At 41.9% G+C, this 21,257-nt stretch overlaps 1 protein-coding gene across 4 annotated transcripts in view; it reads left to right on the top strand.

Moving 5' to 3' along the window:
- The window catches only part of LOC101486318 (uncharacterized), a 129,216-nt gene extending 119,246 nt beyond the window's left edge, over positions 1 to 9,970 (top strand). For 3 of the 4 annotated variants that reach the window (XM_076880279.1, XM_004552873.4, XM_004552875.4), the window contains exons 4-5: positions 329 to 534; positions 8,086 to 9,970. In XM_076880279.1, the coding sequence (XP_076736394.1) occupies positions 329 to 534; positions 8,086 to 8,302 (423 nt within the window). In that variant the 3' untranslated portion in view covers positions 8,303 to 9,970. The remainder of the gene's footprint in view (positions 1 to 328; positions 535 to 8,085) is intronic. The other variant, XM_076880280.1, reaches the window with a different exon arrangement.
- Positions 9,971 to 21,257: the final 11,287 nt, after the last annotated feature.

Genomic DNA, 21,257 nt, shown 5'->3' with positions numbered 1-21,257 from the left:
TGAATATGTTGATGTCACGCACACACAAGCTCACATTCAGTCGAAATGAGCACAGGGTAATTGTACTTTTAAGTGGTGCTTTTCATCCACACTGTAGTTGAAGTTGTTCCGAAATAATCAGGGTGCTAAATTAAAAAATGAAAGTGTCGCAGGAACGTTATTGTAGCATTAAATATGAAGTTTACGCAACTTGAGCTTTTTTTACTGCTTTGAGCATTTAAAGTGGGTTCATCCAAACGTGATCACGGAGGTCAGAATCAAAAACATTTCTGCGTTTCTACATGTAGAATGAACGTTGTCACGAGGCTTCCTCTTTTGTGTCGTCCAGTACCAGCTGCAGAGGAGTTCCCCGTGGCGGTCGGTGAGCTTCCAGTGGCAGACGTGGCTCGTGCTGATCACAGCGACCGTTTTGATGAGTCTGGTGCCCTACGCTGTTTACTGCATGATGACGGCCTTCACCAGCCCTCCTCCTCCCAGCACCTTTAAAGTGGCAGCAATTTTCTTCGGTATACTGACAGAGACCCTGCTCATCAAGTGAGTGTGTTCTGTTTTACTGTGCATTTATTAACTAACTCATATGTGTACTGTTTTTTTCCCACCATGGAGTGCCCTTGGGCTGAACTCAGTCTAACACGGTCAGAATGATTAATGATTAAAATGGTGATAACATTCTTTCCGCACTCTTTCCACATTCTGTTCTGCTAAATGCATAAAACAATATTATCAAGTAACATTTCATTTTTATGTGAGTTTAAAAACAAGAAGCAGCGAGTGCCTGTGTCATCCAAATAATCATCTCTGAAAACATGTTGTTGTCTGACCCACAGCACCCTCCCACCTCTCTTGTTTTCACTTAGTCTCCTTTTCCATCTCTATATTGCTAATTGGAACGATGCCTGCGGTACTGTAAACCATTAGTAAATGAACAGTCTGTTTTTATTAACATCTTACTTGTAAATAATGCATTAGATTTCTGGCATAAACAATAACTACTCTCTGATTAGAAAGCAGCATATGGCAGGTCCTGTAATCAGATTACAGATACAGGTTATGTAACCTGTAATTGCCTAAATTAGTGATAAATATATAATGGGTTACTTCGAATTATATTTCCTAATAATATTTTTGAAAATCAAGCTATGTTTTTAATGTGGCTTTGCCGACTTTGCTTAATTAAACTGGATGCTGGGATTCAGACAAGCTCCCCTGCTTAATAACATACTTTCTAAAATATGATGGTGGCAGTGGAAGTGACCCTCCAATCACCCTAAACAGCTTTCTGTGCCAGTAGCAAAATTAAAACTTTGTGTTCTACATGTGTCCTTCCTCTAGTATTTGTTTTAACTTGGAGGGAAAAAAAAGGCAGGCTGTTTGTAATTAACTCAACAAGGCTTCTAACGTTTTTTTCCCCTTCCTCTCTCTCCATTAACCGCCCTTGCAAGGAATGTGGCTACTCAACTGGTAATTAATAAATATAGTGGTGGTAATGTGCTTCTGCATCATTATGTTGTTGAAGCCCTTATCCACACTAGTAATGAGCTGTAATTTTATGACAGGAAGTTGGTTTGTTTACAGCATGTTTGGCAGCGTCAGATGGGCTGCGTTCTCAGCAGATCTCAGCTGCAGGTATTTGCTCGATAATTAAGTCAAAAGAGGTTCAAATACGTTTTAGTTCAAATGCTCACACTCTTACAGGAACCATTCATGCTGACATGTGGTTTTCAGTGAGTAGCACATTGGAGCATCTCCTTTGTGCTATTCATGTTCCCATGTGTCTACATAACAAGTTAAACAGATGATCTGTTTAGGTCCATAATGTCCATAAGTATTTGGACAATGATGCATTGTCTTTTTTTGTAATTCTCGCCCCTGTACAGAGCTACAGTCAGTGGATGTTAAATTAAAAATCAATCAAAAATAAGACTGAAGTTCAGACTTTCAACTTTAACTCAAGTGGTTTAACAATCATAGTCATTTTTACACACAGCCAAACCACTTTCCAAGGTTTAAAAAAAAAAATTAAACTGTTGATGGACAAGCAGTTTGATATCCAAGTGAGCCTGCTTGCCTTGTATTTTCATGACAAAGTATGCAGATAAACAATCTGTAGTTGATTTCAAGTGTTGAAATTGAGGCCTAAAGAAATATCAGTGCTAGTGAGGAAGGCATTTGAACTATCATAGATTTAGTAAAAACGTCATGAGTGTCCAAATCAACAATCTGGGTCCTTCTTAAAAAGAGGCCTGTGCTGACCGGCTCAGTAACACCAACAGGTGTGAAAAAACTCAGTTCGATTAAAGTTGAACTACTAGTTATATTTTTCTGCTTTGATTGAAAGCCTACAACCAAGAAAGTGCAAACAACTTGTTACACCCAGGAAAAAGAAGGTAAGATTAGACAAACATCTAAAAGTGCCTGCACAGTTCTGTAAAACAGCCTTTGGACAGAAGCCAAGATGAAACTGGCACTGAAAGATGTACCAGAATGATGGGAAGAGAAAAACATGGAGAAGAAAAGGAACAGTTTGGGACCTGAAGCATACTACATCATCTGTAAAACATGATGTAATGTTATGGCATGGGCATGTATGGCTGCTAGTGGAACTGGGTCAGTAATGTTTTTATTGATGATGTCACTGCTGATAAAAGGAGCAGGATGAATTGTGAGGGGTACAGGGCAGCACTCTCTGCTCACGTTCACCCCAGTGCTGGAAAACTGGTGGGACGGCACTCATAGTGCAAATAGATAATAATCCAAAGCAAACCTCAAAAACAACCCAAGAGCTTCTCAAAGCAAAGAATTTAAAAATTCTTCAATGGACAAGTCAGTCATAAGATCTCAACCCAATGGATCAACTTTTCAGTCATCGAGTTTTCAGTTGAGCCTCTGGAAATGGGGCACTGTGTATAAAAAAGAAAGCTAATAAAATACTTTTTAAAAACCCTTTGAATTAATTAAAAGTGAATGTTAAAATCCACGTGGTGGTGTACAGAGGTAAAACTGCAAAAGTTGTTATTGTCTAAATAGTTAATGACCTAACTGTACATTATTACTGGTACAGTAAGAAGGTTAATGGGAGCCCTCATTAGGATTGGTGGTCTACACAGACCTTGTGTCTCATTGTGCTTGTGCTGCCTGGGATGTGCCAGTGTCCTGCTGCCCCTTGTCAGTGTGCATCTCAGTCACACTTCAGCCCCAAGGGTGGGAGCTCTAGTAAGGAACGACCCCAACTCACCCCCACCCACGACTCTGCCCGTTAGTCTGACAGACAGGGATAAGATGAAGATAAACAAGCAAACCGCTCAGAATGACCTTTTATTGTCTGCATCATGTTGGATCCTTGTTGTGAACTCATTTGCTTAATTTGAGTTCACAACAAAAAACCAATGGGAGAAAATAAGTGCAGGACACAGGTTCATCTTCTATGGGGTTAAGTGCTAATTAGGGGGTGTATTTGACCATAAAACCTCGTCTTGCAAGAAAATCCACCAGTCAGTCCCTGGTAGATTATGACACCAATGAGAGACTCAAGGGTGAGTGGACTTGCACATCTTGAGGGTCCTACTCAGTAGCTACAGGGTGAACAACAAAAGGCAGAAGCTATTTGTTGCCTGCTACCAAAAGTGACAGACCCCGGACGATCCAGAGACAAAGGCAGCTGCGGACGGACTCGCCAGATGTTGAACGACAAAAAGTTTTACTGCCCATAGAATGAAAAACCCAACAATCATATGACCCCCTATGAGCAAGCACTTTGGCGACAGTGGGAAGGAAAAACTCCCTTTTAGCAGGAAGAAACCTCCAGCAGAACCAGGCTCAGGGAGGGGCGGGGCCATCTGCTGCGACCGGTTGGGGTGAGAGAAGGAAAACAGGATAATCACTGGGAAGCAAAATGGAACTGAGATTAAAATCTGATTAATCACCCAGATCTGTGTAGTTGTTGTGTGTCAGCTACAGCATCTTTTGTTGTGTAAGATTTATTTAGACGAAACCACGCAGCAGGTCCAGCTCCACATGTTAGCTCAACTTGACAATAATAATTTTATTTCACAGTTGAGTTCAAGAATACATTTTTGTTCATCTCATAAAAACTCGAACAATCCTTCTTTCAGCGATGCTCTGGCCTCCTTCCGGCATTTTGACCCTCCAAAATAATCTTCTTGCCTCCTCCTCGTGCTGCAGGTCTGTTATTGGACACATTCACGAAGTCACATGATATTTGTCAGACTTGAACTGCCTTTCAGAGGGCTGTCACACAGTATGCGCTCTCTCCTTCCTTTACTGTCATGGTGAGAGTTTGCGGCGCTGCGACAGTGCCCTGACCATGCAGCTCTGCGCTGTGAATTTTTATATGCCATTGCCTGGAGGTTAGAAACTCTCATTATGCCGTGTTAGATTTATTAAAATAGATTATGGAAATGTTAATTAAGTCATTAATTACATTATTTAAGCAGCATTGACAGATAAGGGAGTGTGTATGTGTGTGTGTGAGGGGGGGTGTCGAGCTCCCTGGGTGGTTTAAAAGGATGTGATTGGTGACAAGGGACACTGTGGAGATGGCGTCTAACCGCTAGCACTGACATGATACAAAGTGGCCTACACTGCTCTCTCACCTCACGCTACTGTCTACAGCAGTTTGCAGAGCTGCCTGAGGACGAATAGCTCATCGCCCTTTTACAGATTTAGAAGTGCACACAAGGCTACAAATGTGCTGCTTTTAAGTGGCCACTGCACGTAAGTTGAGCAGATTTGGAGACGAGTGCTCTGAGCGTACATTCTGCTTTACATTCTCGTTTTTTGTGAACGTTTGGACGAAGCATTCGCGCTGACATATGAGCAAAAGGCCTCAAACCAAATTTGCAAGCCGTTCCAAAGGAAAACACAACAGCACAATTGTAAGATGAATTACCCACGAGTTGATACCATGGACTCTCTTATCTGTTGACAGTTTAGTTACCACAAAGCACAAGAAATGTGTTTTCCAATTCTCTGAGAATTGAGCTTTTCTTTGTCCCATCAAACCTATATTAAGGGAGGGAAAATTGCTCTGATCACTCTTGATAAGAACAAATGATAGATGTTGTAAACAAGCCGAAGGCTTCAATTCTGATCTGAGGCATTGATTTGCCTCAGCAGCCAATTACTGTGGTGGACCGAGGTTATGCATTCAGTGTACTGGGAAAAGGATTTTTTTTGTTCACCTATTATTATTTTGTAAAATGCTAAATTAAAACAGTTTTTTTTTTTTAATGGTGAAAAAATCCAGGTGGAAATAAGCAGTCTTCGCTTAGTTTTCGATCAGGTTGAAGGCAGCGCTGAAAGGTGAATGTCTTCATATTAAGTGGCTGCTGATTGTAGGAAATGATACAGTGTGTTGCTGCCTGGCCACGTCAGAGTCAAGCTATCATGATTAGCTTCTACATCAGTCACATGAACCCAATGATCAGTAACTGATTACTGAGATAGTTGGTATGCACTGTGCCTACAAGAACACACTCATGGAAGGTCTCCCAAGACTGAAACATGCTTTTTTTCCAGTGTCACAGTAGAATTTTACATTTTCAGCATTTTTTCTCTTTCTCTCTTTTTATGTATGTTGTATGTATGAATGTATGTATTTGTTGTCCACCACATCCACTCCAAAACAGACATGGGACACTTTGTTTTTCACTTGTCAAACATTCTCTGAGTCGCTGATGCTTAATGTGTAGGTGGGAGGTAAGGTGGAAAGAGCTAGTCTGGCTCCCATCACCAACTCCTCAAAGGTTTACCCATTAACATTTTATATTCAGATTAATTAAAAATTAAAGAAAAGACCACTGATGGCTTCTTTGGCATTGATTCTCTGTTGAGTTTCTGGAATTCAATTCGAGTTATAAATGCCACTCTACCAAAGCATATTTCTTAATTTGGTGTTTTGATGGTGAACACAGTCCAATGCACTGGCCCGTTATCTCTGGGTTGAGAGTTGGTTAATCTAAAAGCTTTATCATTTTTTTTATACTCATCAAGCCACTCGGTGACCCGTTGTGTCCACAGACATTATAGAAGATGAACATAGCCACTGAGATATTAGTGAAGACCTCTTATGAGTCTATTTTTCATTAGTATCTTGGTGGGTTGGATTTAATTGTTGTTCAAAGGAATTCTTCAACAATCTGCAGTGCAGGAGTATTGACTAAAGAGTTGTCATTGAGTTATTACTTAGTTAGCATGCCATAAATAATCCTCCTTTTTAGCTTTAATAATGAGGATAATTTATATTTACTGAAGTCAGAAAACGGGGGCGCCGAGGGCTGAAATCCCAAAGACTTTTATGCAACCGGAAGTCTTTTTTAGTGAAGGACCCCACTGGTCATTAAAAAGAATGAAAGTTTAAGCACTTCCTCACTGGATTCACCTTTAAGACCCGCGAGCTCTGTCCATCTTTTATACCCTAGTTTTGTGCTGTGGGCGGAGGAGATTGTCAACCTGGAAGCGATCTCTCCCTTCAGGAAAGAGTGTAGTATTTATTGTGCTGACCTTTATTTAAACAAAATTCAACTTGTATCTCATTTTGTTCATAAGCGGACTCAAACCATGTAAGCAAAATCCGCCCGCAGGACAACACAGGCACCAGATGCTCGCACAACAATACAACAATGCTCTCGTAACAACTGTTTGTGCATAGCAACTAAAAGGTGAGCGCAGTGGTTGGTCAGATCTTTTCAGATACATTTTGAGCTACTGTGCACAAAGAAGTACATCGTTTGTTTGTTTTTTAAAAAAACATCCTCACAGTTCAGTTGGTCTCAGTTCAGCAGCAACAGTTTTTTGTAACACAAGGGCAAAAAGGTTTTGGTCATATTAGGTCACATGTGCTGTTTGCATGCAAGAGTCCAACAAACAAAGTGCTTCCAAGTTTTTATCCCTGTTTAATAAAGAGGGTGAATGTTAAGGAGTTAATGGCCCTGATGTACTCTAAAACACACAGACCTGGTTCTGTTAATACTTATTTCCATCTTCATGTGCCTGTTTACAAGAAGTTCACAACAGTAAATATTGAGCAGCATCCGGACACTCCTTGTGGACTTTCACAGAAACGGTATTTAATCATTTACACTCTTGCAGCTTTGTTGACCTCTCTGTGGAGTCCTGTTCTTTGGAATCTTAACTGCCCACACTGACCTCTTTCATACCTTTTCTCTGCAGTGCAGGAGTATTAAACATCCTGGCTTAGACGATCCGAGCAGTTTCTTCCAACATGTTTTTGACCAAGCAAAGACGTCTTGTATAGATGTTTTTGCAGGAGATGGTGCTGGATAGAAAAATGTGTAATTTCACTCCAGTGTAGCAGGTTCTGATTTACACAAATTAGCCAAATGATTACAAGAACTCGCAGAGGAAGTGAGTAATGATGATTGGCTCATGGCATGTTCAAAGGGTACGTGAACAGTTGGTTTGTGTAATCAGTATGTTGGATTTGGGAGACACGACCAGGTGTTAATCCCTGTAATCCAGACATAACGACTGATGACTAAGATTGATTGTTTCCAAAGTGGGAAAATTTGTGGGTCAACCGCAGGGTGAGGAGGGACAAACAGCCACAAGCTGTTTATATAATATATAATATAATGAAAAAAGTATGACCTGCGGCCCCTCAAGCTCTTAAGGAATCTGTTGCTAACGATGAGTCGTGTAGGGATCGTGCCTCAGCTTGGATTCAGATGCTTAGCGGCAAGCAGAGGACCACAGCATATTTGGGTTAGTGGTCGTAGAAGTTTGGCTTATCGGTGTTTACTGATGCATCAAAAGAATTTTAATGTCAGCATGAGACGGTGAAGCTCGTGAATATTTTAAGACTGGGCTGTATGGGAGGCCCTCTGAATTCAGCTGCAGGCTTCCACGCTCTCTAACGACTAAGTTAATGGGAGGAGAGGGACTTAGTAATGAGATTAGGATTATGTTATTACACTAACAAAGTTATTTGGGATTTGCCAAAGTGCGAATGTAGCTAATTGGACTTTTTCGGCAAAATTATGTGGGATGAAGCAGTCAAACCTTGAGTCTTTTCCTAATCTTTGTGCTTTGGCTGGATTTTCTCAGGTGTCTGTGGAGTTACTTCAGCTCTCGGTACCGGCAGGCGGCGCAGAACTCCCTCGTAGTCCAGCCCAGAGACTCGACAGAAGACAGAAGCAACCCCGGCCTCTGGGATCGGCCTGAGGCCGCCTCGGCAGATCGCGCTTCATCAGCAGCCTCATCCACTCACATGGAGGAGAGGAAAGTGGATGTGTTGAAGAGTGGATGCCTCAGCCTTTTCTGAGCCAACAACAGAAGGAGTTTACAGATTACAGGGTGAGAGTAAATCCTTGGGGAATTAGATGTGTCTGAGAGCCATTGAAGCTAACACATCAGTATATCAGTGTGGCATTTATAAGAACTTACACTTTAAAACCTATTTTTGAGGTGTCAAATATTCTTGTTTTCCTTACACTCTCACTCATTTCAGTGGATATATTCACACATGTTGCAAATTGATAACAAGGAAGGGAATGCACGCAGGCAGCATGAGTGTATTCAGGCTCAGAGAGGGGGAAAAAAACCTGAAATTACTCCCTTTCCTTAATGATGCCCACACAGAGACAATGGGGCGCCGCTCTGATTAGTGTCACCTGTCCTTGTGCATCTCATCAGCTCCATTATGGCTCCATCTCCCATGCTTCTTCTGCTAATTGAATAGCCTGTGAAGTGGTGACGAGGACGGGGGCGAGAGCAACGTCTGTCCCGCTGCTGCTTCAGAAATGAGACTAAAGCTTCCCAGAGAGACACTAGTTCTTAAAACATAAACCATTATTATACAGACAGAAAACGTGCTAACAAGTCGCTCTCATGTTATATTACCATCACACTGTCTGCACATTATTTTCACCTATAACTGCTTGGAATTAACATTTTGGGCCATTTGCAGCAAAAGAGATGGATGAGAGGAATGATAATCAAACACACATCTGTTTATTAAATATAAAATTATTGCTGGTTAGGTTAGCTTAGCACAAAGTCTGGGAACATAGAGCCTGGCTTTGATGAAATCTGCATACCAGGTGAGCTCTGAAGCTCGCCACCAACCCCCGATATGTTGTGTCTTTGGTCTCTTCCAAAACTGACGTTGTGGGCAGTTGAAAATGGTGTAAGACAGACATTAATCTATCAAGTGCATCTTTTTAGCCTACAGCTCCTGATGACTGTTACCAATCAGCTTTGCAGCTGCTAAATGAATCATGTAAAATATTAAATAGTACCGATTCCCATCTGCCATGGTTGCAGCCAGTGGGTCCTGGTGAATAAACTGCTTTTCTGGAGGAGAGACCTAACATGTTGATTGCACAATTACCTTGCTTGGTGTACGTTTGCATTACTTTCAAATAAAGTTTCCCATAGCAGCTTCCCACAAAACCTTTGAATAGTTCACTTTGAATAGTTTACATCAGAACAACCCACTCAGACATCAGCAGTTGCTCCTTCTTTATTCAAAGCAGCTGTCAGTCACAGCGATCTGTAATGAGGACAAATAATCTTATTATAGCATCAAATAACTTATAATCAGCAAACTGATAACAAAAAATATCAACATCAGTGTTATGGCAAGTTCCTGCAATAGGAAACTATTTGGTTTTGGGGGGAGGGGGTTAATTAAAGGTTATATAAAGGTTATTGCTGGAAGTAAATATACTGCAATTTTGGGAGATTGTCCGGGATTCGTTTACATGTTTTTAACGGGGGGAGAAAGTGAAGTTCCCAGGAGGGAATTAGACCTGCACTCAGAAGGACTCTTAACCTCCAAGCTGTCACCCGAGTGATGACACGTTGATGACATCATCCAGGTTTTGAGTGGAGCTCTCCTTCAGTATTCGCTCAAATGTGCTGTAAATTGGTGTTCCTGTATAAATGTGTTTCATAGGAAACTGTCTTGTATATTAAACAGTCAAATAAGTGAGTGTTGTCCTTTGTTAAATCAATGTGTGTGTGTGGGTGGGGGGGGGGATAAAGTAAATGAGAGTTATTATAAACTGAGGCGGGCCTCTATCTGATGTTTGTATTCAGTTGTTTTCAGGTCAGTCTATATTTAGTCAAAAGCAAAGACATGAGATATTATTCAGATGTGAAGACAAAACCTTGAAGTATAAAAAGCGCTCTTTTATTTTGATTGGATAAACATTGCCAGCTGTGATGCAGGGCTGCAGTGTTGGTGCCTCTCCTGCCAGGCAGGAGCTTTGCTGTTATCTGCATGTGCCCGAGGCTCAGCTAATGTAAAAAGATCCTCCTCGCTCTGCTCTGCTAGCAGTGAGCTCTGCAGGCTTATCCTGCTCAGTCCCTTTCCGTTTCACCTCCCAGTCACAGCCAAGTGACTCTCAGCTGTGCAGCGCCTCAGCTCGGGCCTTCCTACAGACAGAATAGAAGAAGTACAGCAGTATCTCATGCTCTCGAATCTGTTAAATGCCACAACAACAGTGTCCCGACGCCTGTATGGGTTCTGGGACTTAATTTGAGTGCGTGGGACCAGATGGACACCTTCATGAGTGTACAAGTGTGGATTATTCTGTAGGCTACATCTGGGGCTCCACATGGCACAGCAGACTGCAGTAAGAGAGGCAGGTGGGCACATGGGGAGGGCACACCTCCAGTGGGCTCTCTTACATCTATACACACCGACAAGACATCTCCGCAAATGGCAGACTGAAAGGTTACGAGACCATCCTGCAAGACAAATGCCTTTCCGAATCCTGGCCGGTGTCCTCTTCTGTCCTTAACTTCCTGTGTGTCATCAGCATTCTGCTGCTTCCAGGTGACTTCAGGTTGTGTTTTTTTTTTCTTAGTTTGTTTCTGTTTGACGCTTTTGTCCAAAACATATTTCACCACATCCACATAGTGGGAATAATTTGGGTTAAAGTGTCTTGCTCAAGGACACTTTGTCATATGGACAAAAAGAGAGAGGGAATGGACTGCCACTCGTATGATTAATGGCCTGCCTACTCTACCACCTGAGCTACAGCTGCCCATAGTACTGTAGGAGCATACCACCACCATCAGCACATTATCACATTGTTCAGTATTTATCAGTGGTGGAAATAGTAAGATCATGTGATAACAGTAAGGGAGCAATATGCTGTGTAGCATTAGGAAAATCCACTGCTGAAATAACAACTCAGTAATTTGGTAGATTAATAAAAATTTAAATCTAATTAATGATTATTGTGTGATTGAGCTGTTGGTGAGTTCATTTTCTTAATCACCCTGAGAAAAGTAAAAAAAAAAAAAAAAAAGATGAGGTGGTAGACGTCAATCTTTTAAAAATAGGTCATTCTAGCCTGTTGTTAGGTGGTTGCCAGGTAACCTAATTGGCGTTATAATGTATCATGAGTAACTGAAGCTTCGTGGATACAAATTATTACAAGTTATTGTGGTGAAATAAGCATGACACAATGCATAAAGGCTAAAATGGTTGGTAAGTAACTTAATGACTTAATATATTTCGTGTAGAGCGCACACACACACACACACACACACACACACACACACACACACACACACACAGCAAGAGATTTTATGGAATATAGTAAATTGCACAATTCCAAATTTTAGTCAACAAATTTAACTATTATTTATTGCATAAATCTGCTGAATTACCATAGTAGCAAAGGGATAATGCAACTTTATAAAGTTGATATTGTAAAGCATGCTAACAGCTAATGTGTCCAATATTCATTTTACACCGAGCTCACTTTTGGTCTCCACCATTGCATGAAAATGTGTCTAGGTCTAGTTTGTGGATGCTCAACTATGTGCACTTGCTATTTTCTTTGTGTCATTTGCTGCTGTGTAATTGGATTTATCTGAGCTTGTAAACCAAATGACACTAAAATGCTCCACAACACCGAGAGGAATAGCAGTGCAGTGTATTTGTGGGTTCATGATTTCTAGGGATGTCTTTCACATTACGCACAGTTGGTGCTGCTGCTTTTCAGTATTGCAAATCAAACGTCTTTAGGGTTTAGACTGACTAATCTGAAGAAGTTGTATTGCAGTATTTTGGAGGGTTTTTTTTACATGATTTTTTACATGTGATACATTTTTTAAAATATATTGTTATAGTTACTCTGTGTGACATATGTTGCATACTCTATATATTGCGTTTGCACTGACTGCAGTAGCGAGGAAAGAAAGTGACTCAATTACCTGCCATTTCATTTCTTGTGACTCCTTTGTGCATAGGTAGGCAATCTAATTACAGCGTGGGAAGGACAGACTCTTCACTCCAATAAATTTGTACTAATATAAGGAGGATTTGCCTTTGATACTGGCATTTGATTTGTTAACAAGTGCATCACCTCTATAATCACCTTATGACACTGATACAATATGTGTTGCAGTTAAAAAGCGCTACCTACAAATGTCTAATTAGACCATAATATATCCAAGATGTGTATATTGTCACGTATCGGGGAACCCGAATCGTTCTGTTTCCTAATAAAAATTTTCCACGGAGCACATTCGCAAAACTCAACCCAAACTTATTAATTCCCCTCACTCATTAGATTGAACTCAAGCCCAGGGCTTTGTGAAATCAGAGCTCATTAGAAGAGTCCACCTCATTATGAGTGGCCAGATCCATCAGGAGAGATAAAGCTCCCGCTCTTCGCTGACTGAGATCCAGTCAAACACACCCGCAGCGCTTCAGACCACATGTGAACAAGATATTTGCTTTGAAGCGCCAACACACGGATTCGAATGAGCGTGTCAGAGCGCCAAATGTCCTAGGTTGCAAGTGACAGGGGATCCGCTTTAGAGCTGGCTACCTGTTGAGGAGGATTAAACAAAATACAGATGGTGTTTACATATTAAGCAAACAAAGGCAGGCTCTGCTCTGATGATGACAGGAGAGTGCTTTCATCATTTTAAAGTAGAACATTTTGATTTGTTGTTGTGACGCACTGCTTCTATACCTTTCCACGAGCCTCCAGAGTTTCACATTTGAGCAAGTGGCTGCAGATAGAAAGTCCTGAATGATGTTTCTGTGGCCCTGAGATCACCTCTGAAGGACGAAGGCTGCTGAGTGTCCGTCCGTGTACTCCAGCCATCAACACAACAGGAGCCCAGCGCGGTCTGATCCACCGCGGGTCGACTTGAATAAATTAAATGAATTACCAGCTGCCTCGTGCAAGTTCGCAGGATGCAGGGTGGCATGAGCACGCCATTACAACAATGATAAGGATATCTGCACGGCCTTGTGTTAAAGGAATTACGCATAGCATCCAGAGCCTCTAAGGGAGTGTGACAGTTTTGCGCACACTGGCAAGTTAGTATGACATGAAAATGTGTGTGGCTGCAGAACAGCACGGCTGCCACGTGGCCTGAGTCAGGGGCACGGAGCGCTCGCTGAGAAGTCAAAAAAAATGGAATCTTATTGTGATGCAAATGGACACCGTATTGTGCTTAAACAATGCATTAATCTGTCCCCTATTTGTGAAGATAACATCAGAAGACGCACAGTAACACAAAATGATATCCTGCGAGGTTATTTAAAGCGATATGACATCACATCCTGACACTGCGAGAAGTGCTTACTGCCCGTCCGGCTGGTTTTGTCTCCAGCTTTGATAAAAACTGATGAAGGATAGAACGCTGCTTTTGAGTCCCGGCCGCTATATTGGAGAGTCGATTTACATAATATTATGTATATTGTATTCCGCTGCGTCCTAATGTTTGAAAGTAAACTGAATTTAAGTGTTCAGCGGCTGGAAGAAGTGTTAAACGCAGGACACGTGGCGAGGTGTCCGATAGCTTTGTCTTCTACCTGTAATCTGATGCCGCGTGGAGAGGAGGGATCGGCCTCACTTCCCCTCAGAGTGATTTATGATTGAGGACATGTTAATAAAAATATCAAAACAATCTGAGCTCTGCTGGGGAAGATACCGGTCTGCTACGTACATCATGCTCGACAGGTCCATGCAGGGAATCGCCTGCTCGGTGATATTATGCTCATATGGATGCCCCGTTGCCCTGCTCTTGAATAGAATATGCAGCTGTTGTTGGGGGTCGGTGGGGGAAGTACTACTCACACAAGGTGACATTTGCATGAATGTATGCTCCTTGAGTGCAACTCTGCTCAATAGGTGAAGCTCCTCTTTAAAATCTTATGTCAACACTTGTATGTACCTATCAATCCATCAGGACGAGTTAAAAGTCATTAAATTTTGAGCTGCACGGGTCGCCTGCCCTTTTCAAGAGCACAGTGTGCTGTCATTTGACAGCCGGCGGTACAGGAGTGAAGAACACGCCGCTTTTACTGAGTAAACACCCATTTAAAATCTGCTTTTCCTAAAGGATTCATGTGTGAAATCACTGGAGAGACACGGCCCAAATTGTTCATTAAATGCCCTCAGTGGCTGAATGAAACCATGTAACTGCCACACCACCACCACAATCCCCTTTGATGGATTTATATCGAGTATGGGCGTGGACGCGCTGTAATTTAGTATGTGTTAGGAGCTGCTGCCGAGATGTAGCCGTAACACTCACTCAAATCCACTTCCAATATCCCTGTTCCTGAAATCTCAATGATTTTCTGTCTCTGCCCGAACACAGAATCATCACAAAGCACACCGTCAAACAGAAAATATTCTGAAACATGAAATCTTCTCCACAAACGCATTGGTGTTGTTGTCAGAAAGCACACGGTGCATTGATGCTGCTACGCTGTGAAAAACTTTAGTGAAGGGGGTGAAAGAAAATGCTGTAATAAGCATCGTGGATGTTGTCAGGTGCTTTAATACAGCAGATTGTTTCTTTCACTAGTCTCGCCGGGTCACTGGCTCCCATACGCGCACTGCTGGGTGTAGCAGCCATTCATAATTGTCTTATGTAGTCCATAATGGTCTATCCAGTGGAAGGTAGTGTTGTTTCGAGTTTTTCTTTCTTATTGGAAGTAATTAAGTGGATATTGTCAGATCTCAGAAGCAGATCGCCAGACAGGAGAGCAGCAAAGGCCGGGCTTCAAGCAGAGGAACTCAACAGACTTTGAGTGGGAGATCAGCCCTTCTTACACTGCTACAGTACAGTACACACGGGTTTGTGAACTTGGATGAGTAGATGGATGGGCAGAAGCGTTAAAGTTATTTTAAACAGGGTTTGTCTGTTAGATGAAAATAGGGACGAGATTACAGTAAAGGATCTGGAATCTGGGGCGTGACTTTGGCTGTTGTTAAATTCACAAAATCAAGTTATAACATATATGAACTTTTATGCAATTCATTAACTCAAGCACAACCCACAAAGCCTAGTTGTAAAAGACACCGTTGAACTTTTACTGGCATTGCAAAATCTGTCAGTTTTAGTTTTACTTTCTTGAAAATCAGCAATGTAAATAGTTTTGAGGTAAAGGTCACGTCAAAGCCAAGCAACAAGAGACACTGCTTGGAATTGCAGAAGTAAGCTTCTCTAAAGCTTACTTCCTCTAAAGGGGCCCACTGTGCTAGCATGTAATAAACTCTACCCACGGGCTTCTACTCAGAAAGGGTCAAAAATTCTCTCAAATCAGTTTTTTATGCGAAAATTTGAGTGGTCAGTCATTTTGAATTCCTTAGTAAGAAGATATCAGGCTTTAATGATGTGCATAATTACAACATGACTGACTCCACTGACACGCCTCGCCTGGGAGAACAAATAGTTTGGACAGAGTCATTCACAGCTCACAGTTTGTTGTTTGTTATCCTGTTTTAAGAAAGTTCCAGGTCATCATAGTCATGTGTTGTGCTTTTATTAATTGAAGTAACAGACCCTCAGGTGTTTCCACCTGCAGGGCTGGCAGGTTGCTGTTGTTGTCCTCAATATCATTAAGCTGCCTCTCCAGTGATAAGATAAGATAAGATAAGATAGAACTTTATTAATCCCTCGGGTGGGTTCCTCTGGGAAATTCGATTTCCAAAAAAGCACAGCACCGACAGAAGTTACAGAGTTATACACACACACATATATATAAATACAGAGACAATATAAATAAAATATACGAAGGGGATAAATATAATAAATAGGAATAAAAAATAAAAATACAAGTGAATTGCACATTTCAAGTATTGAGTCTATTGCACTGTTGACTATTTACAAAAGTATTGCACAAAAGGTATTGTACAGTGAGGTGAAGAGGCACTACAGCTTAGTTGTTCCCTCCTTTGTCCTCCTGTTTCCCCTCCCTCTCCCCTCCAGAGAGGAGTTAAACAGTCTGATGGCGTGTGGGACAAAGGAGTTTTTAAGTCTGTTAGTTCTTGTCTTTGGGAGAAGCAACCTGTCACTGAACAGACTCTTCTGGTTGTTAATGGCCGTGTGCAGAGGATGCCTGGCATTGTCCATAATGTCCATCAGTTTCTTTAATGTCCTGAGCCCCTGATTCCACCATCTTGGATTACATGTGGTGATGGTAGTTCTTGTTTTGCCCTCCAGCAGTTTGCGCTGGAGGGACAGCAGGTAGAGAACCGGCTCATGTGAACTGATTCAACCTCCCAGAGGTCGCAGAGAACACATCTGCCCAGGAAGGAATAAGCCCAACGCCGTCGCCGCTCACTGAAGTGGCATTGAGGGCACCTGACCCACCCGACACTGGAGAAAAAATGAGAGAGGTCGTGTCGGGGTTAGCTGATTAGCAGAATTCAAAATAAAACACTTGAGTGTAAAACCTCAGCACGTCTCCTTTTATCTACCAGGAAACCAGGAGTTCAGTTAGGCGCCTTTTACTGATGTCGGAGCCAGTCGTAGTTTTGAATCAGTCTCCAAACAGTGCAGGAAAACATTCCTTCAAGACAAATTTTACCCAGCATGAGCTGTTGCACCCTGACACTGGCAAAGTTGTATAAATGTCAAGAGAGATGTGCCCCCCTTTTGTTCGCCGCAGAATTTGCCAGCAGCTCATTTCCTCCAGGAACGCATTAACAAAGCAGTTAATTCTATCATTAATTAAAAGGAATCACAATTCAGTGAACACTTCAAATTAATCTATTGAGATTTGCTCTCACACAAAGCTCACATTCTATTTTCTTTGTCTCATCAAAGAAACTGCAGCTCGAGAGACATGTTTTTTTTTTTTTCCTTTCACTTGCGTCAGTCTGGTTGTGTGTAGCTCTGTTAGCAAAGCATGTCAGCGACGCTGCCAGGTTTAAGGGTTTGATTCCAAAGGATGCATCCATGCAGTAAATGAACACACTCGTGGCATTAGCAAGGCGCTAACACAGGAGCAGTTTGGCTGAAAAAAAAAAAAAATATATATATATATATATACACGCACCCCCTCCCACAACCCCCCAAGTCATCTCAGAGATGTATTATGATGACGCCTAAACTTGCCAAACAGAGCGGCCTCTGGAGCAGACAGTTCAGGTGAAAGTGATCTGAAAGGCGACGTCTCCTTTGTCTAGAACAATGCAGCTAAATAATTCTTTAACACCAGCAGAATGTTTGATCTGGCCATCGGCCACGCAGAGCTGTTTATCTCCTCAGTCACTGGGTTATAAATACTCGTGTGCTTGGCGTCTCCGCAGTATGGAGCTACTTGGAGGGTGATAAGGTGCTAATTAGCAACTGTTAGCACAAGTAAGAAAAAAAAAAAAAAACTACATCCACGGAGCGAAGCACATCTTGCTGTTGCCACTGAATGTTCTGCCGCTGATCCTTTCTCCTCTTTCACCGAGACTTGAGAGATGTCTCTTATTAACACAGCGCCGCACGAGAAACTTGCCTTTTTTTTCCCCTTCCAGGCAAGCCAGGTCTGACAAATTAAGGCTGTGGAGTCATTAGATTAAGATAAGAACTTATCTTTTACTCTGAGACAGACTTTTATCTATTGTATTTTTCTTCCCTCCCATCTCTTTGGCCAGCCCCCCCGCCCCCTCCTCAACCGCCTCCCCCACCACCACCTCTTCCTCCATTCACTGTGAGATTGTTAAAGTAATTGGGATGTTATGTGACCAGAAAGGCCAGATAAGTTTTTAACCCTGTCATGGATTAACCTTTCGTGTCTGAGGTAGGTCACGAGAGGTGCAGCCCGAGACATGTTAAGACTCATTTAAAGGATTCTTGATGTATTATTGCGCGGACACGGCTTGTTTTTTCTGCAGGTACATGTGCCAGGAGGTCTCGAGATGACTTCTGTATGCTGTCAGGGGGTTATTAAAGCATAAAGTGTATTCTTTTGGGGGTCGCTGGGCGAGACTGGTCTTCATCTCAGAGTACATCATTTCCAAACGTTCAACCAGGTTTCATCACGTGCTCCCTGAAAGCTATTTTAAATGACCTTTTAAAGTTAATCACGGTCATGCTCTGTTGAACTAGTTTAAAGAGAATCAGCATCAAAAAAGAGAGGAGAAAGGAGGGGAAAAAAACTCCTTCATAATGTAATCCGCGGCAGGATAATTAGGAAAGTAGCTCTCCGAACATCAAATAAACAATCAGCATCAGATGCTTCATCTTTGTCTAAAAGCTGCGTATGGATTCAGCTGAATCTGATGCTTGTGTATACTTTTCTGCGTTATTAATATCTAAGGGAAGAGTCACAGCCTGGAGCAGCATGATTAGAGCATCTAGATTTATTATTCTTCAAAGCAGAACACATGAAAACCACCTGAAATAAATGAGTTGGAGCCTTATGGCGGCAGCCAGCGCACTTCTGTGATGCCGGTGTTTAGAATCCTTTGTTTTAAAGGTCATTGCACCACCTCGTTGATATCCAGACATCTCTTTGTAGCGCTAATTGTGTCTACATTCTTGACCACTTTGTCAGACAACTCCGCACTAGAGCTGAGAATTCAGAGGAGTATATGCGGCTTGTTTACTGCGATCAAGATAACAAGGACAAGTCTGTGAAATAACGAAGGCCGGGGTTGATGCAGAAAACACTGTATTTTCCATTTTAATGGTGTTTAAGCGTGGAAGCTGGAGGAGAGAGAGCTTGAAAAATGTAACTAAAGGATCGGATTCAGTGGGATCCAAATGGCAAGGGTAGCTGTTGGGCACGATGACGTTCCTTTGATGTGAGCTATAACTAGCTTTAAGCTCAGCTCGGGCGCATCACGGCTGCATCCTGACTGATGTGGGTATTCCACTTAGATGAGATGGCCACTTTGTCGTGTGCGCCAACTGTACCTTTAATTTCAGATTCTCTAATGTCTCTGATGGGATGACATTAAAGGGTCGGGTCATTAGTTTATTGTAATGTTTGCCCGCAACTGTGTGAGCTGGACTGTCATCTTTTGGAATTTTTGTCACATTCATCAATGTTCTGCATAATGGGATGAGAAACTATTTACATATCGGATCAAAATTGCCAGAGGAGAGCATTAATTATTGAAAAAGTGACAGAATCAAAAGAGCTGCTTCCCCCCACCCCCTCGTAGTTTGTGGCCTGCGCTGACTGAAAGCCACTCTGTGCCCAGTAAACACAATTATCTCAATTTTAAAGACATTTGAGAGAACACGCTCAAGCACAAAGGCCGGAGCATCTTCAGTCGGTGCAGTAGAATGAAGGTTTACCCTTCACGCCGCACTTCCGCCAATAGGCTGTAACAAGCATGTGCGAGAGGGTGCAGCCTCTGGAGAGCCTCCTCGTCTGCTCTCTGCATCTTTGTTTGTGTGTCAGGCTGCTGAACAGAAAGTGCGTCGTATCGATCGGCGTCATTGAGCATCAGGCTTGTACGCACTTAATTATTGAAAATAAAACAAGTGTGCTAACAAGAAGCGCGGCGGATTGGTGTGCATAATCATCCCAGGTAGTCCACTTCCTTCAACCTGCTTCGTTCGCTTCCTCTGGCCTAAACTGTGATTTTACTGCACATTACTGAGATATATTATCAGAAACTGTATCCTGTACCTGCCTTGTTGTCTTGGCACCGCGAGCTGGAACTTTTGGATTTAGCTGTCATTATTTAATTTTTATGCTTGTTCCCTGTGGGGATCATTAAAATTTCATCTTGATCTTATCTTCTGAATCATAATCTTTAAATCTGTTTGAATCGTTGTAACCTGCTTTTCCACTGATGCAGTAAACTGCATCTATTTTTACGCTCTAAAAATGAAAATATATCTTTTTTTTTTAGGTGTCGCACACCCTAGACATCTGTTTCAACAGAGTCATAATGGCACATAATGAAGTTTGTTTTGCAGCACTGCCCTGATACATATACAGTAAATTATATGCATAGGCAACTGGGACAGTAAAGACTTGAAAATGCAGACGGATACATTTTATTGCATTTCCCCCCCCCCCACCCCATCCACAGTGTCATCCCCTTAAGCTGCCAAGAGAGTGTAGGGGGGTGAATTCATGAGGGTCTTCTGTAATAGGCTGGCACACACACAGGCACAGCCTGTGGAACCTTACAGGCTGCTGAAGCTGGTCTTGGCATCGCTTTTGGCAGCTATGTGGTTATGCGCTCTCTCACACTACACATTCTTTCTGGAAAAAAAAAAAGTTTTAACTAGCTGGTCCTACCACTCCTTTATAAATGAGGAAGCCCTTGGCATAAATAGATCTACATGTTCATTTGGTATATTAAGAGAGACACACAGTTAAAGAGTGTTCATTACAATTGTAAATTTCTGCCCTCGGGCCCTTCGCCCGGCGCTAGATTACATGAGGTCTATGCTCACGGACAGCGCCTGGCATCTGATTGAGGGTCCAGTGCAGCTAATTAATTTCATTAGAAAGTGAAGTCATCTTCTAGCAGGAATTAATATTTGGAGCGTCATGTTGCTAATTTATTTCCAGATTTAATTAGCTCAGAGAAGAAATGTTGCTTGGGCAAGAGGACTTTTTAATTATCAGCTTGGATAAATTTGAAAATGTTGATGCCTAAGGGTTGAGTTAATTAAAACCTGCATTATTTTAACTTTAATTAGCTCCCATCTTTGTTTTTCTTCACCATATGGCCATGTCCTGTAGTCAAATTTAGTTAATTAAGCTAATTAAGCTAATCATTTTAATTACTCAAGACAATGTGATTGGATAGAGGATGACTACAAGTTTATAGCCAAGTACTTGTTTTTCATTAAGTTGAAGGGACAGAGTTATTTCTGATTGCAGTTGGCAAGCATAGCAGAGTAGTTTGAGAATGTGACAGCCTCTGAGATATTAAGGCTGAAGTCTAATTGCATTCCTTGATAATAAAAAAAAAGAAATCTTGTCACCAGCACAACTCTTTTTAAAGGAGAAATGGTTTGCTACAACATATTCGAGCTTT

Source organism: Maylandia zebra, linkage group LG23 (genome assembly GCF_041146795.1).
Source record: "Maylandia zebra isolate NMK-2024a linkage group LG23, Mzebra_GT3a, whole genome shotgun sequence".
Lineage (NCBI taxonomy): Eukaryota > Metazoa > Chordata > Actinopteri > Cichliformes > Cichlidae > Maylandia > Maylandia zebra.
The sequence above is the reverse complement of the archived record's forward strand: the minus strand, read 5'-3'. Positions and strand labels throughout refer to the sequence as shown.